Below are 16,068 nucleotides of genomic sequence, written 5' to 3' on the forward strand. Positions count from 1 at the left end.
AATCGACCATTTTGCAAGTATCGTGCTCCGCATGACGTCTTCTTGTTTTTTCTATTGCGCTAAAACTTTTGTCAAATTTAATTAATACGCCTTTATATTTTCGGAGGAGGGTCAAAATACATTCCGAAAGGCTGATATAATTTTTTTTATTGCATTTTGTGAATTAAAACGAATATTTATTTGTGGCTTTGAGCTGGTTTGATAACATTTATGGTTTGATTGTAGAATACTGTATATTTAAATGTTTGCCAATTATTGGGAAATGTGGCTTTGCATTCATATATATATATATTTTTTGTACACAGAGTCGAGTCTCGTGAAAGAGCTAACATTTATCAAACAAACAAGCAAACAAAGTATATAAAAAGGGGAGCGGTCGACAAGATGGGGAGAGAAGGGGAGGAAGCACACAAACACAACATTTGAGAGCAGGGACATCGGGAGATGTGTGGGAGGGAGAGGGCCTGGGGGGAGGCAGGATAGGTATGAAGTAATACCAGTTGCGTTGTCTGTATTGAATGTAGCATTTTCCCATCATGGGTTATGGAACGCCGTTTTATGGAGAGGTTGCTTTATTTCGGACAGATCAAAAACACGAGGTTGAAACCAGTCTGCTGAGTTGTTGAAACCGGTCCGGTGCATGTTCCTGCGGCGATTTACCTTTCATTATGCTCTAACAGGAATTTAATTCCATTTCCTCCCCCATGCCTTGTGGCCTGTGTGGCTGTCCCCCTAGAACAAACCAAGCGTGTGCTCTCCTTCCAAGGACTGGCCGAATTGGCCCATCGTGAATACCTCGCTGGGGATTACGAGGCGGCGGAGCGCCACTGCATGCAGCTTTGGCGGCAGGAGCCTGACAATACCGGCGTTCTCCTCCTCCTCTCTTCCATTCATTTCCAATGCAGATGCTTAGATAGGTAGGATGAGGCCTGCCCTCTGAGGGAAGGGAGGATGTTTGCCAAACCTTTTTGAGTAGGTCTTTGGGGGAGGGAAGATTTTAATTTGCACGATTTGTTATATGTTTGCATTTGTGCATAAGTAAAAGTATGGCATGGAGGCAGGTAGTCAGTCGTCTATCGCAGACCTTATTCACAACTTGGCATTGTATATGTGTCTGTTGACATTAGGTTAAGATAATTATCACTTCCCAATGTAGTCCTCCCTGTGATCAAAATGCCTGCTATATTGATGCAAAACCTTTAACCACCATTGTGACTGTTCACAGTATGTCGTGTGTGTTGGGCCATGTTGGCGTATGGTCCATGGAGGTGGATGTGTTTTCTGTACGCTTTAAGGTAGATGCTAGGATATTCGGCACACTTACAACCTGCACATTGTCTGTCAGTATGGTGCATTCACACGCTTTAACAATCGATTCCATCCTCTGTCTTGATTTGTCCTTCATGGGATCCACATCTGAATTACTCCAACAGTTTGATATTTACCTCTTCCACCAAAAGTGGATGGAGGTTGTGCTTTCTCCTCTGTCTGTCCTGTTATTTTCTGTCTGTCTGCCTGTTTGTGAGTACGATATCTCAAAAACGTTTGGACGGATTCAGACGAAACGTAGAGAGGTTGGGTGTGTGACAAGGATGGATTGATGAGATTTTGGTGAATGTCCGGATGTGACAATTTTTAAAGTGATTCTTCACCATTTGAGAGGGCCAAAAAATGATTTGTGGAACAATATCTCAATGTTATGGATGGATTTGGACAAACTAGTTGGATGAGTTGGGTCGGTGAAAAGACCAAGCTGATTAGCGTTTGGTTAAGGCCCAGATCGAGATTCGGCCTCGTAGTGGGATACAAAACGTCAACTATTCAGCCTGTCGGGGGTTTGCACTCCTACTGAGTGTTCCAGTTACGGTTTTGCTGTTGTTTGGTGGATTGAATTGAGCGAATGAAGTTGGTGTGCTGAGTGATTACTTTGGAAGCTGCTGTACTAAAAAAAGAAAACCCAAAACTTTCTTTTAGGTCTGCACACTTCAGCAAGTTGGCAATCAAGCAGAACCCAATGCTGGCTGAGGCATACTCTAATTTGGGAAATGTTTACAAGGAGCGGGGACAACTTGCCGAGGCCCTGGAGCACTATCGCCATGCTGTGCGCCTCAAGCCGGACTTCATCGATGGCTATATCAATCTGGCAGCAGCACTTGTGGCTGCAGGTGACTTGGAAGGGGCTGTCCAATCTTACGTTATTGCTCTGCAGCATAATCCGGTACGTTTGCCCGCCCCGTTATTTAAATTGACTACCATCTTCACTCGAGCTCCCTTTCTGTTGCTTGCATTTTTCACTTGTGATCTGGAAACAAAGAAATAAATATGCATCTTGGAAAAAAAAAAAAAATTATTGGACTTGGTTTTGGATAAAATTGCACCAGGTTAATATAAAAATATGGGTGTGCTTTTTTTGGGACCAATGGCACATTTATGATGACTTGTGTGTCTTCCTGCAGGATCTCTACTGTGTACGCAGTGATCTGGGTAACCTGCTTAAAGCTCTAGGTCGTTTGGAAGAAGCAAAGGTACATTTTTTTTTCACCCCTCCTTTTTGTTTCATGAAGCCAAAACTCTGCTGGCCCAATAGGATTTTGATCTTGAATTTTCTTTCTTCCCATCTTTGAAAGTACCTTGTTTGCATTTGCATATAATGTACGCAAACCAAAACAAGACCGATAAGCTAACAACGGCGTAGCCGGGCTTGTTTGATACTTCAGTTGAAGAGGATAGTATGACCTGGGTGGGGAAACCAATTAGCATTTTCTTTTAATAAATTCCATATTGCCACTTTTAATCGAAAGTCAGGCATTGACAGCAGATTCGTGAAGGACTTGGACCAAAAACGTACCCAGTTTGAATGTTGCTACATCCAGTCGAAACTGCAAATGGCGAGACCGCACATGGCGAGACCATCGTGAATACCTCGCTGGGGATTTCGAGGCGGCGGAGCGCCACTGCATGCAGCTTTGGGGTTAGGGTGCAGCTGCAGCTTTGGGAGACGACACATGGCGATACGGCACATGGCGATACGGCACATGGCGATACGGCACATGGCGAGACGGCACATGGCGATACGGCGATATGGCACATGGTCGACACGGCACATGGTCGACACGGCACATGGTCGACACGGCACATGGTCGACACGGCACATGGTCGACACGGCACATGGTCGACACGGCACATGGTCGACACGGCACATGGTCGACACGGCACATGGTCGACACGGCACATGGGTCGACACGGCACATGGGTCGACACGGCACATGGGTCGACACGGCACATGGGTCGACACGGCAAATGGGTCGACACGGCACATGGGTCGACACGGCACATGGGTCGACACGGCACATGGGTCGACACGGCACATGGGTCGACACGGCACATGGGTCGACACGGCACATGGGTCGACACGGCACATGGTCGACACGGCACACGGGTCGTGTGCGACACGGCACACGGGTCGTGTGCGACACGGCACACATGCACACATATTTACGGCACATTGGCGACACGGCACATGGGCGACACGGCACATGATACGGCGACACGACACGGCACTTAGTAATTTACAACATGTGTGGGATGTGATCTCATCTCGAGGTGTAAGAACACAAGTGGTATTATTTATTGATTTGTTTTCATTTTGTTGTGCCAAGAAGAAAGGCTACTTTTGAATAGATTAGTAACCTCGTGCTTTAGAGTTAATTGTTTTGGTTGTGCTCCGAGTGCTGGGTTGTGCCCAATGGATGCGCTATTGGCTGCGATAAGATGCATAAGGTGGCCATGACGAGTTATCGTTTTATTTATTTTTACTTTGCTAGTCGGCCAAGGTGGAACCAAATTTGTTTGACGGCTCGCAAAAAACAATCGTGATCGTTTGGTTGTCGTTGGAGTTGAGTCGGCGGAATTGGGCACTCGCCAAACACGACGCTAACTGAAGAAATAGTTGCCACACGTGGAGTTTGATTTGAACGATGCCATCAAGAGATTGGCTGCCTTATGTTGCTCTGCAAAGCGGTGGGTGACGGAACGGCAGTGGTCAGGGTTCTGACTTGACAGCGCTCTTGTCTTAAGCAGGCCTTGTGCACACCCTCTTGATCCTACATTTGCGCGCGCGCACTGCTGTTGCCACCTGTATAACCCCTTCCTCCTTTTTCCCTCACGCCATCTCCTATATTTGTGTGGACGTTGTCCCCTATGGTTCACAGGGTGTACTGTTCACACGAGCGGTGTCGTTTATTTTGCCGTGCAGTTTGAATTTGAAACGTACCCATGTTCCTGGTCACTTTGACTCGCATATAACACCAGCACAATGAGAGTACACCCTGTGGGCCTGCGTGCGTGTTCTCCATCACCTCCATTACCTCCACCTTTGACTTCTATATCTTCTCTCTTTGTTTGCGCGCCCTATCTTCGCTGCGCGTTGCGTTATGCCGGCGCTGCGTTAAGACCTTTGTGGCTATAAGCCGTTCACTTTTTTCTTTCAGAGACCAGTTTGACTTTTTTGTTGTCCTTGACGTGCAGGGGTGTTCAATGGACCAACCCAGCAAATAAATGTTTGAAGCTTGCTGCTGTCTTTTATACGTAGTGGCGTTATTTCAGCGTCGTGTGACCCAGTAGTTTTTGACTTTTAAAAATTGTAACCACCACGTATAGCAGCAGCAACCTTTACTAATGGCAGATGTAGTTGAAGGTGAAACGTTCATGATTGCAGTGAGCCTTTCTTCTTTCTTTCCCCATGACAGTGGACGGTTCAATGTTCTGTTTAATTACTCTGTACTTTATCATTTGCTTTTACACGTGATTGCCTGAATACTAACAATTTTGTCTTTTACTCTTTCTCCTCGCTTGGTTATTGAAATGTTGTTGACAAGGGTTACGACAGGTGAGCGTCTGCACTAGGGGCACGCTGATTGCGAGTGAAGTCCGGATGTAACTCTGGTGTGCTACAGACACCAAGGCATCTCAACAGAGTGAATGATGATAAAAGGGTTTGTAGCAAGATCTGCCCTCCTGCTCTGGTTTTTTTTTTTTTTTTTTCCTTTCTCTTCTCCCTTGTTCTCCACCTTCTTGCTTAACCTGTCTGTATATCTTGACTTTCTCAAACAAGATGAATGGAAAGTTCAAGTGACTACCAAAGAGACACCAATGCTGTTGCCTTGCAGACCCCACGGAGCCTGCGAATGTTAAAGTTAAGATGCTTTTACAGTGGTCATGATTTGTCTAACCTGACTGGCCTTTTTTGTTGAATGGCAATGCGATGTTGGCTGCGTGATAGTCCCTTGGTGAGCCTGCAGCAGTGCTAGGGTATTCCTCCCCACCCCGCGCACTGTGGATGGGGAACTGGCTTATTGTGGGGAGGGGGTGCGCGCATTGAGCGAGCGAGCAAGCGAAACGGAGCAGCGCAGCACGGCCTGATGCTAACACCATAGCCTATATGGCCCAACACCTGACACCTGTTACATTTTTGACCCATCATTCACCTTTTGATAATACTCTTGATCAATTTTGCAATCTCGTCATTATTCTACAAACACAATCTGCACCAATTATAGTGATGATGATGGTAAATCTGGGCTGCAGCCCTCTCTGGTGTTCTTGGTGTCTGGAAGTGGGACATAGGGCTTTTGGTGGCGCGCAGCTGCATCGGTGAAGGCGTCGAAGGAAGATGTGTGGGCAAGCGAGCAGCGAGCACGCATTGCAGCATAATGCAAACTGTTGTAGGCTCACCAGAAATTCGATTACATGAAGGTTCCACTAACTGTTTCCTTTTTCCTTCCTCTTCCCCATCCCCTTCCTCTTCCCCATCCCCTTCCTCTTCCCCTTCCTCTTCCTCTCCCCCTCCCCCTCCCCCCACACACAATACACACTCTTCCTTTCTCTTTTTTTTCCTTTCCTTTTTTAAATCTCATCCCCATCTCCCTTTTTTTTTTCCTTTGTTATTTTCAATCCCCACTCTGCCTTTCTCCCAAACTCTATTACTTTTCAACCCCAACTCGATGAATGATTGATGTTTTCCCAAATCCGAATTTATAGGCATGCTATCTCAAAGCGATTGAGACACAGCCAAACTTTTCTGTTGCCTGGAGTAATTTGGGCTGTGTGTTCAACAGCCAGGGTGAGATCTGGTTGGCAATTCATCATTTTGAGAAGGTTGGTGATTACATTTTTGTTGCAAAAGTCAAGACTATGAAAGAATAACATTGATTCGTGCCATTGTAACATTTAATATATATGACGGGCCTGATTCATGATGTGTTGTGGTGCATAATATTTTCACTTGCAGTGGGCAAAATTTTATATTATATCAGTTGTATTTGAGATGAGAGGGGGGGGGGGGGGGAGAGGGGAAACCGTATTTACTTCGGGCACAGATAATAATAAAAAAATCCTTCAGGCATTATCAGTTAGAAGTGCACTGTAATAAGTGCACGGTTTGTTATAAGTTTAAATGCACCGTCTCGACCGACAACGAGACCGCTGGTGGCAGCCAATCTGAACGTGTCTCCTCGACAAATCAACCCGCTCTGAGTTTATATGATGAAGTTAAAGTTCAGGAATAGTCCAGTCAATCTACGCCATTTTGGGGTCGAACCCACCACAAATTGCAATAGTAATGAAACATGCATTTTTCAATGTCAAATTTAGTGGAGAATGACATACTAAAAGTCAAGGAGAATCGGAGCATTGGAACATTTCCAATTTTTGCAATCTTTAAGAGAAGGTTTTAAGCGAAAATCTGCATAAATTTTTCAGACCAAAAACTGTTTCCGTGCTAAATCCTTATGAGATCCTGCAATTTTATGTCCCTGAGGCCTGCAATGTAATGGCTTTATGTGAACAAGTTCATATCGTACTATATATACAAAAAAAATCGTTAAATAATATTGAAAATAATGTTACAGACACGACTTTGATGTTAAAGTGGGCCGAGCGGAATGGCCGTCGTGTCCGCACAAATTACCCGACTATACTCGACGTTGACGAAGTCGCGCGATGCTGGCTCAATAAGAAAAAGAAGACACCCGGCTGGATTACAATAACACAATACGACACCAGGGGTTCAGTTCTCAAGACCTCCGGAGGAGGTTATATTAAGGCGGAAGGTTAGATTACAACTACAAGAGGGACAGCATAGAAAGACAAGCACTTAGACACAATCTTATATTATTCCCAACAGACGACAGATAAACGGGACAAAGCTGACTCACACGGGGATTGATGGAAAGGACAGGCGGGTAGCGATGGCTCCAGGTGCACCTGGGCTCAAAGGTCAGAATCGACTCGGTCCGGTCCAGAGATGCGGGGAGGTCGCAGCGCTCGGATGGCGTCTTGTCTGCTCAAGCTGGGGGCGCATCTCTCTCAGCGCTCGCAGGTGGCTTTCCTTCTCCAAGCTGGGTGCGCATCTCTCGTCACATCCGGCGCGTGGCCGCGTATATCCGGCGGGGAGTGACACGCCCTCGGCTCGTTAGCTCCGCCTCGTGGAATCGGCACGTTGCTTCTCATTGGGTGCGTGCGGGGGGTTTACCAGGCTCCGCCCTTGACGAGGAGCTGACAAGGAGCCCCTTCGTGGTAACCCCGTGGAGCGCATGGTCTGGAGCTAATCGAGCCGGTGTGAGGACGCATCCTCCCCCGCTCCGCCGCCATCTCCTCTGTTGTTGTTGTAATTGTTGGGGAAGAAGATGGAAGGAGGTATGGGAAAGGTCCTAAACTCACGACTGATGCCATATAATCACATTCTGGTGCAACGAAGAGTCATAATTAATGGAGACGAGGCCTTAACTGACATAGAATAAGAATAACTAGGAAGATGTCCGAAAGTTGTCTACGTGTGGTGCGGTGGACCTGGGCACGACATTTAATGGGGGAATAAGGGGAAGGTCGGCTCTACTGATTGTTATTTACATGCAATGGGACTAGGGAATGGGGGATTGGGGAAAGTTGGGGAGTATTGGAGAAAATAGGGGAATATTTACAAGCGGATATGGAGGCCAAATTCCATATTCGCAACATTGCACCCTTCTCTACCCTCGGGGCGTCCCGACCCGATAAATGTTTACCTACTTTAGTGTGGCACGCAATGTAGTTCCCTCTACTATTAACTCTACCCTGAGTGCGACAGTTTTACAGATATTCACAAATGAGTAAATATGTCCCCCTGCGACGTTGCACCCTTCTCCTCACAGAAACACACCCACAGGATAACCGAATCCGGAAAGAATTCTCAAACTAAACATACAGCCGGTAGGGAGCATTATTTACAAGATTACGCTGATATCTACACTACCATCCAGGACCTGTTTTTGGAGGAACACATGCAGATGTTATGCATAGAGAGAGCGCGCTTGCCAACATCGATACACCAACCCACGAGTGCTCTGTGGCCGACGGCCTTTAATAACGTGCAGAGCACCCTTTCCCAGCATCAAAAGCACCACCCCACCACCAATCGGTGCAGTCACCATTGTTCATTGGAATAAAAATAAATTCGACAACCCCTAACCCTGCAGGTGTCTCTTGCTCTTCTTGTGGTGCACTTGGTGGTGTTAACTATTAGTGGTTCACCTGTATGGCATAGGTGCCACGTTGATCCATAGGTCCATCCCCGGGTGGTGCTTGGCCGCAAACGAACTGCGGTCCATTGTGGGTGGCCACAAACATTGCGGTCCATATGGTGTATCGATCCCGGCAGCAAACAGCGAAAGTGCAGGCCCACAACTGCGCAGCCAGCACCTCTCTCTCCTCTCTCTCTACCCCAAAGCCAGATCCTCGGAGGTGGGAGACAAAAGAAGAAACAAGTGAGTAAGGTGGTAAGGGCGCAAAAGTGCACGCAATATAAGGTAATGCACACTGGGGGCACATGGGAACCAGGTGAGACAGGTACGTTCCTATCGTACGCCCCCCCCCCCCACCAGGTAACCTACATGGCCCCTCCCTTACCCCTTACTGTATCCACACAACACAACACTACCCATAAACATCTACTTTACAAATCAACAAACATCCCTACTGTCTTCCCCGTTCCTCCCCTAAACCAAATTCGTCTTCTCTCCCTCCTAACCAATCAAATTTGCCATTTTCAACTCTCATCAAAATTTGCCATTTTCCAATTCATCATCAGTCCCTCCTAGGGAGGGAGAGATGGAATCACCCCAATGTCTCATCCACGTCGTGATGCGTCTCACAAATCCTCACAGCAATTCTCATTTTCTGCAACAAAACAAAGAAAACACAGGTGTGGAGTCATCATCATCACCACAGGTAAGTGGCTGCGTATGGTGCGACAGGTTCATCAATCCTAACTATTTCCTAAGTGACTTTAACAACTTTACACTACCCGGGGTCTTTCTCCGGCCAAACCATTGGCCCTCTTACACTATGGGTTCTACAAACCAATTCCCATTGGCCAAACTGTGGTGCTCTTCAATTTGGGGTCTCACTCCCCCGATTCATCTCCCGGTGCCCTCGCACAATTTCTGGGCTGTGGCGTGTACCTCTCCCAGTGGGTCCACCCACCTGCACACCTCCACCACTGCAGTTGCCTCCGAGCTTACCTGCTCCTTACCCTAACCTAACTACCTGGGGAAGGCCCTCTGGCACTCTCCCCACTCGGTGCCCTCTCTGGCACTGGGCTACCCGGGTCCATCCTCCGGATCCTCGGGCCCCATCCACAACTCTACCGGCTCCCAGAGCCCACCTGCGGCCTCACCTGGCCGACATCCTCACAGTGGTGGAGTGCCCAACCAACTACACACACTAACAGGCTACACGCCCCGCCATTTCCACAACACTAATGCACCCATTCACAACACCATTCTGCAACCGCACCACAAATGCCAATATCCAACCACAATTTACCTGTACCCTCTACCTAACACTTACACTACCCGCCCCGGGTACTCGTGAAAGGGGTCCACTCTTCCCCCATCCACACCTTCGCACCATGCACACCACTCCGTACCACTTACTCCAACTCTCTCCACACACCTGTACTTGCACACCTGTGCTCTCACACCTGGTGCCACCTGCACCCTTCTCTCCCCAAGCGCATTTGCGCTGATCCACACACTCACTACTCACACACTGCTCCACACACCTGTCCAGTTGCACACCTGTGCAATCACACCTGTTCAATTCTCACACAGCATCATCTCATCTAACTACTCCCCTCTGAAACTTGCGCTTCCCAGTCGTCCCTTTAAACTATTGCGCTCCCACGTCATTATCATCCACACTAATCTACCTGCGTCCCCACTACAGGTATCAGTCACTAACTAAACTTAACGTCACCTAATGTCATCTTCTCTAGATCCCTACACACAATATCCTAACCCACCCGGGCTAGTTTTCACTGCCATACACCCCATAAGCTATTGCTCCTTTGCCCCCCGCTTTCTGTGAGGGATGGTGGATTTGCCATCCCACCACATCGGGGGTCTCTCACTACCAATTTCGCTCGTCCAAATCCAACAATTCAAAAATTTTCTATTTACTGCCAATTCTATTCACTTTTCTAAATTTTGTATCAAATCACTACTATCACTATCACCATTACCCGTCTACTTATTACATCCTCTCGGTGCGCCAATTCACATCTACAGCCCGGCTTCGTACAGCCGAGCAATGAATGCGGGTCGTTTTGTGCCAGCGGCTGGATACGTCCCGCATTCGGGGCAGGGACGGGGGCTTACCCGGGCCGAGATCCCACGCACCACTTCGGCGTGGAGCCATCCAATGTCCCGATCTCGACCTGCCGGCACGTCTCAATAGAAAGTGGTCGCCATGACGACCCTTCCTATCGAGCTGCCCGCTCCGCCTAGTGGAGCCCGGACGCGGCCGTTCCACGTGAGGCCCAGCGTGGATCGCGCACGGCGGTTCTTTCGAAACCGCCGTGGTTCGGATCCCCGCTGGTTCTCGCGGCACGCGAAGCCCGGCACGCACCGAGGGCCTGCTTCGGCTAAAAGTCGCTCTAACCTCTAACCCGTGTAACGTCGATGCTTCACCTGGACGCTCACACCCCGCAGCCCGTTCCTTGCTCACACATCCAGCTGTGCCCATGCTCCTCGTACCTTTCCTTACACACCCAGGTACCCTCATTCCACTCACAGCCTTGGTCACACACCTGACCACCGAACACTGTGGCACACATTCGTTGCTCGCACACCTCACCAATACACCGCTTCGCGCCCCCTCCTCGGTCACCTCCTCTGTGACAATCACAGGTGTGCCCTCATTCGCACACCCAACCACGTGCCTCACCACCAACTCCAGCGTGCATTCCCACTCACGCTCCACCATTCCAGGTGTGCATCCTTCCATCCCAGGTGTACATCCTCTCTCACCTGTCACAACTAACTCACGCTCCATGTCACTCTCACTAATCTCACCTCCATTCTTGACAGCGCACTCACCCTTACTCTTGACAGCGCACTCTTTCCTCGTGCACCTGTCCGTCACACACCTTTCTCGCGCACACTCTCCCGTTACACCCTCTGTAACACTCACCACAGGTGGACACTCTTCCTTACTTCTGACAGCGCACTCTTTCCTCATGCACCTGTCCGTCACACACCTTTCTCGCGCACACTCTCCCATTACACCCTCGGTAACACTCACCACAGGTGGACACTCTTCCTTACTTCTGACAGCGCACTCTTTCCCCATGCACCTGTCCGTCACACACCTTTCTCGCGCACACTCTTGCGCACACTCTCCCGTCACACCCTCTGTAACACTCACCACCCCGCGCTTCCATGTGCCCCCTCGCACACGCGCTACGACCGACTCACTCTCGCCAGCACCCTCACTCCTTGGCACACACTTTTTCCTCACACACCCCAGAGTCGGACTTTCTCGCACACCTCCTCTTTCGCACACCAGACCTGTCACACACCTCACCAACGGCCTTTCACGAACACCCGGATCCAAACCAATCCCCAAGCTTCTTAAATCCCCTGGCGCATCATACGCATGACCATATTGGTCACCACTTACACCGGGTCCTCTTCCTCTTCGCTTCTCCTCCATCACCTGCGAATCCCTCATCCGGTTAATGAGCACATCATCACGATCCAAACACAGACTTTGGACCAATTCTTTTACTTCCTCCTTTATCTCTTTGTTATCCTCTCTCCGTCGCTTCTTAATTTCGCTCACCCCTTCTTCCACTTCTTCTAATTTCTGCCTCACCTCTTTTATGTCCCGGTACGTCTCCTCAAGCTCATCCTCTAAGGCTACCTTGACCGTTTCCATGTGCGTCCTCACCTGCCGGTCCGTCGTCTCCATAACCTCTATCACCTCGTCCAGCCTCGTTGTCAGTCCCTCACGTACCATCTGACATTCCCTCTTTGTCGCTATCAAGTCGTTTTTTATGTCGTTTTGTGTCGCTTTTAATCCTCCTAATACCGCAGTGTTCCTTTGAACCTGCTCCTTTACTTCTTTTTGTCCCTCCGTCAGCTGTTCCACCTCCTGCGTCAGGACCTCTATGCCCCCTTGTAACTTTACAGTCCCCTTTCTCACCTCCTTCTCCATGTGCTCCTTACAGTGCCTCACCTCCTCGCGCACTCCTCCGACCTCCTCACTCACTCCTCTTCTGATCTCCTCTCCCATCACTTGCATCTCCTGCCCAGATGCCACCCTCATCTGCTCCATTTCCTCCCTGTGAGCATCCAGTTTGGTTTCTACCCCCATTCTGACCCCCTCTATCTGCTGCCCCATTTGGTTAACTTCCCTTTCCGCTTGGTCCCTCATGTCCCTCAATTTGCCTTCCATACTGTTTTCTAACCCCTCTAACCCATTTTTCACTCCCTCTATCTGATTCTCCTGGGCAGCCATTCTATTTTCTACCCCCATTAACCCATTTTTCACTTCTTTTATCCCGTTGTCTAACCCCTCAAAATTATTGTCTATCTTCCCAAATTTCTTGTCTAACTCCTCAAAATTATTGTCTAACCCCTCACTGGTACCCCTCGCTTCGTCCCTCATTACCCCCATTTGCTCACTCTGAGCCCTCGCTTCGTCCCTCATTACCCCCATTTGGCCCTCCAATCGCTCACCCAATCGCTCAATTTGGCTCCCCATACTCATCTGTACAGCTGCCTGTAGCTGCGCAATGAGGGCCTGTATGTCAATCGGCTGCATGTTGAAGCCCGTTGATACAGCGGGCTCGGCTACCGCGCGCTCTTGCGAGGCGCCATTTTGCGTGCCTGCTACCCTCGCTGTTTCGCTCTCCTCATGTCCCTCATTTTGGTCCTGGACCGACCCTGCTTCACTCTCCGCTACCGGACCCCAGCCGTCTTGATCCGCCATAGCGCGACTTGCAAAATTCGAGTTTCGTAAAACAAATCCAAATTTTTTTTTTTTCGTTATAATTTCGGCGAGCGCAGTAACCACGGGACCGCGCTCCGGCTCGATTTTGTCGAGCGCAGTACGCGCTCCGAACCGATTTTCCCTCCCAAAATTTGGGCCTAACTAATTTAGTCCCGGGTCCGAATCTCACTCCTCGACACCAATTGTTACAGACACGACTTTGATGTTAAAGTGGGCCGAGCGGAATGGCCGTCGTGTCCGCACAAATTACCCGACTATACTCGACGTTGACGAAGTCGCGCGATGCTGGCTCAATAAGAAAAAGAAGACACCCGGCTGGATTACAATAACACAATACGACACCAGGGGTTCAGTTCTCAAGACCTCCGGAGGAGGTTATATTAAGGCGGAAGGTTAGATTACAACTACAAGAGGGACAGCATAGAAAGACAAGCACTTAGACACAATCTTATATTATTCCCAACAGACGACAGATAAACGGGACAAAGCTGACTCACACGGGGATTGATGGAAAGGACAGGCGGGTAGCGATGGCTCCAGGTGCACCTGGGCTCAAAGGTCAGAATCGACTCGGTCCGGTCCAGAGATGCGGGGAGGTCGCAGCGCTCGGATGGCGTCTTGTCTGCTCAAGCTGGGGGCGCATCTCTCTCAGCGCTCGCAGGTGGCTTTCCTTCTCCAAGCTGGGTGCGCATCTCTCGTCACATCCGGCGCGTGGCCGCGTATATCCGGCGGGGAGTGACACGCCCTCGGCTCGTTAGCTCCGCCTCGTGGAATCGGCACGTTGCTTCTCATTGGGTGCGTGCGGGGGGTTTACCAGGCTCCGCCCTTGACGAGGAGCTGACAAGGAGCCCCTTCGTGGTAACCCCGTGGAGCGCATGGTCTGGAGCTAATCGAGCCGGTGTGAGGACGCATCCTCCCCCGCTCCGCCGCCATCTCCTCTGTTGTTGTTGTAATTGTTGGGGAAGAAGATGGAAGGAGGTATGGGAAAGGTCCTAAACTCACTACTGATGCCATATAATCACATTCTGGTGCAACGAAGAGTCATAATTAATGGAGACGAGGCCTTAACTGACATAGAATAAGAATAACTAGGAAGATGTCCGAAAGTTGTCTACGTGTGGTGCGGTGGACCTGGGCACGACATTTAATGGGGGAATAAGGGGAAGGTCGGCTCTACTGATTGTTATTTACATGCAATGGGACTAGGGAATGGGGGATTGGGGAAAGTTGGGGAGTATTGGAGAAAATAGGGGAATATTTACAAGCGGATATGGAGGCCAAATTCCATATTCGCAACAATAATATTGAAAAAAAAAAATATATATTGAAAAAAAAAAAAAGTGTTTTATTTAATAATTGAATGAACTGCGATTCAAGCACCAACCTAAGAGCTTATTCTTCTTCTGGATCACTTTCTGGTTCTGACAAGGTCACATTAGAACAGTGAAGTCCTTTGCATTCGTTCGTTCGTTCGTTCGAACATTCGTTCTCTGTATTCCCAGGCTTTTCACCCATAGCCTACCTACTTCCTTGTGTAAATCTCAACTCAAAAAAAAAAAAAAAAAAAAAAAAAAAAACATTTTCCTTCTCTGTTATCATTCGTTTATTCATTCTTATTCGTTCGTTCGTTCTTCGACCACGTGTTTCTCCCCCATTTCCCCAGATAGTTTTCACTCATTAACCTTCAATGTTTACACTTTCCCCTCAAGTTATGTATTCCGTCATATTTTATAACACCTTGTTCTTCTTCTTCTTTAAAAGGCTGCTTTCGACTTGCTCACCAAATCAATTCATCCCAAAAAAAATATCCATCTCCTATAGTGCCTTTTTTCTACATTCCCTAAACTCTCCTGCACTCCATCCTCCATCCAGCGTCCTTAAACGTCTTTTTAACTCGAAGGTCACAAGCAACTCATTTTGCAATAAATGTTCGTTTCCCATAAATCGTACACTTTCAAAAATCCAATCTCACCCCTCCCCTCCAAATCTTCCCCATAACTCCTCCCCTCCAAATCTTCCCCATCACCCCTCCCCTCCAAATCTTCCCCATCACCCATCCCTTTCAAATCTCCCCCCTTGCCCCCTCCCTCCTAAACGACCCCCTCACCCCTCCCCGCCAAGACGCCCCCTCGCCCCTCCCCTCCTAGACTCCTGCCTCAACCCTCCCCTCCAAATCTCCCCCATATCCCATCCCTTTCAAATCCCTCCCCTTGCCCCTTCCCTCCCAAACTTCCCCCTCACCCCTCCCCTTCAAATCTCCCCACCCTCATTGCTTCTCAATTTCCCCCCTCTCACTCCCCCTCCTCAAAGCGTCCTCCCCGCTTCTTCCCCCTTCAAACTCTCACCTCCATCTCCCCCAACCTTCTGCCTCGCTCTTCCCCCTCCTCAAATAACACCTCATTGTGGCTCACCCAATCACCATCAAACCTTTTGTCCGCCCCATCCTTCCCTTTCTCCGAGCTATTCTGAAATCTCTGACACACCTTCAACAGCTCTCCCTACCTCTTCCACCTCTTCCACATCTTGCCCTACCCCTCCTCCCCCCTGTTCTGTATCTGATGCTCCCCCTTCCTCTTCATTAACGGTATGGACCTCAAACATCCGGGGCCTTCGTTCAAACTTAACTGATCTCTCCATACAGGTTGCTTCTGTCAAACCAGACGTGATCTGCTTAACAGAAACTTTCCTCCTTTATGATGTCTCTGATTCCATAGTATCTCTCCCGGGCTACTCCCT

General features: G+C 48.9%; 1 protein-coding gene across 13 annotated transcripts in view; it reads left to right on the forward strand.

The window, feature by feature from the left end:
- Window positions 1-16,068, forward strand: part of OGT (O-linked N-acetylglucosamine (GlcNAc) transferase) — a 97,412-nt gene that overhangs the window by 5,538 nt on the left and 75,806 nt on the right. For 8 of the 13 annotated variants that reach the window (XM_078775853.1, XM_078775854.1, XM_078775858.1 and 5 more), the window contains exons 2-5: window positions 737-917; window positions 1,975-2,218; window positions 2,457-2,525; window positions 6,040-6,156. In XM_078775853.1, coding sequence (XP_078631979.1) covers window positions 737-917; window positions 1,975-2,218; window positions 2,457-2,525; window positions 6,040-6,156 — 611 coding nt within the window. The remainder of the gene's footprint in view (window positions 1-736; window positions 918-1,974; window positions 2,219-2,456; window positions 2,526-6,039; window positions 6,157-16,068) is intronic. The other 5 variants (XM_078775859.1, XM_078775861.1, XM_078775862.1 and 2 more) reach the window with 1 other exon arrangement.

This window comes from Myxine glutinosa, chromosome 4 (genome assembly GCF_964187855.1).
Source record: "Myxine glutinosa chromosome 4, kmMyxGlut1.1, whole genome shotgun sequence".
Lineage (NCBI taxonomy): Eukaryota > Metazoa > Chordata > Myxini > Myxiniformes > Myxinidae > Myxine > Myxine glutinosa.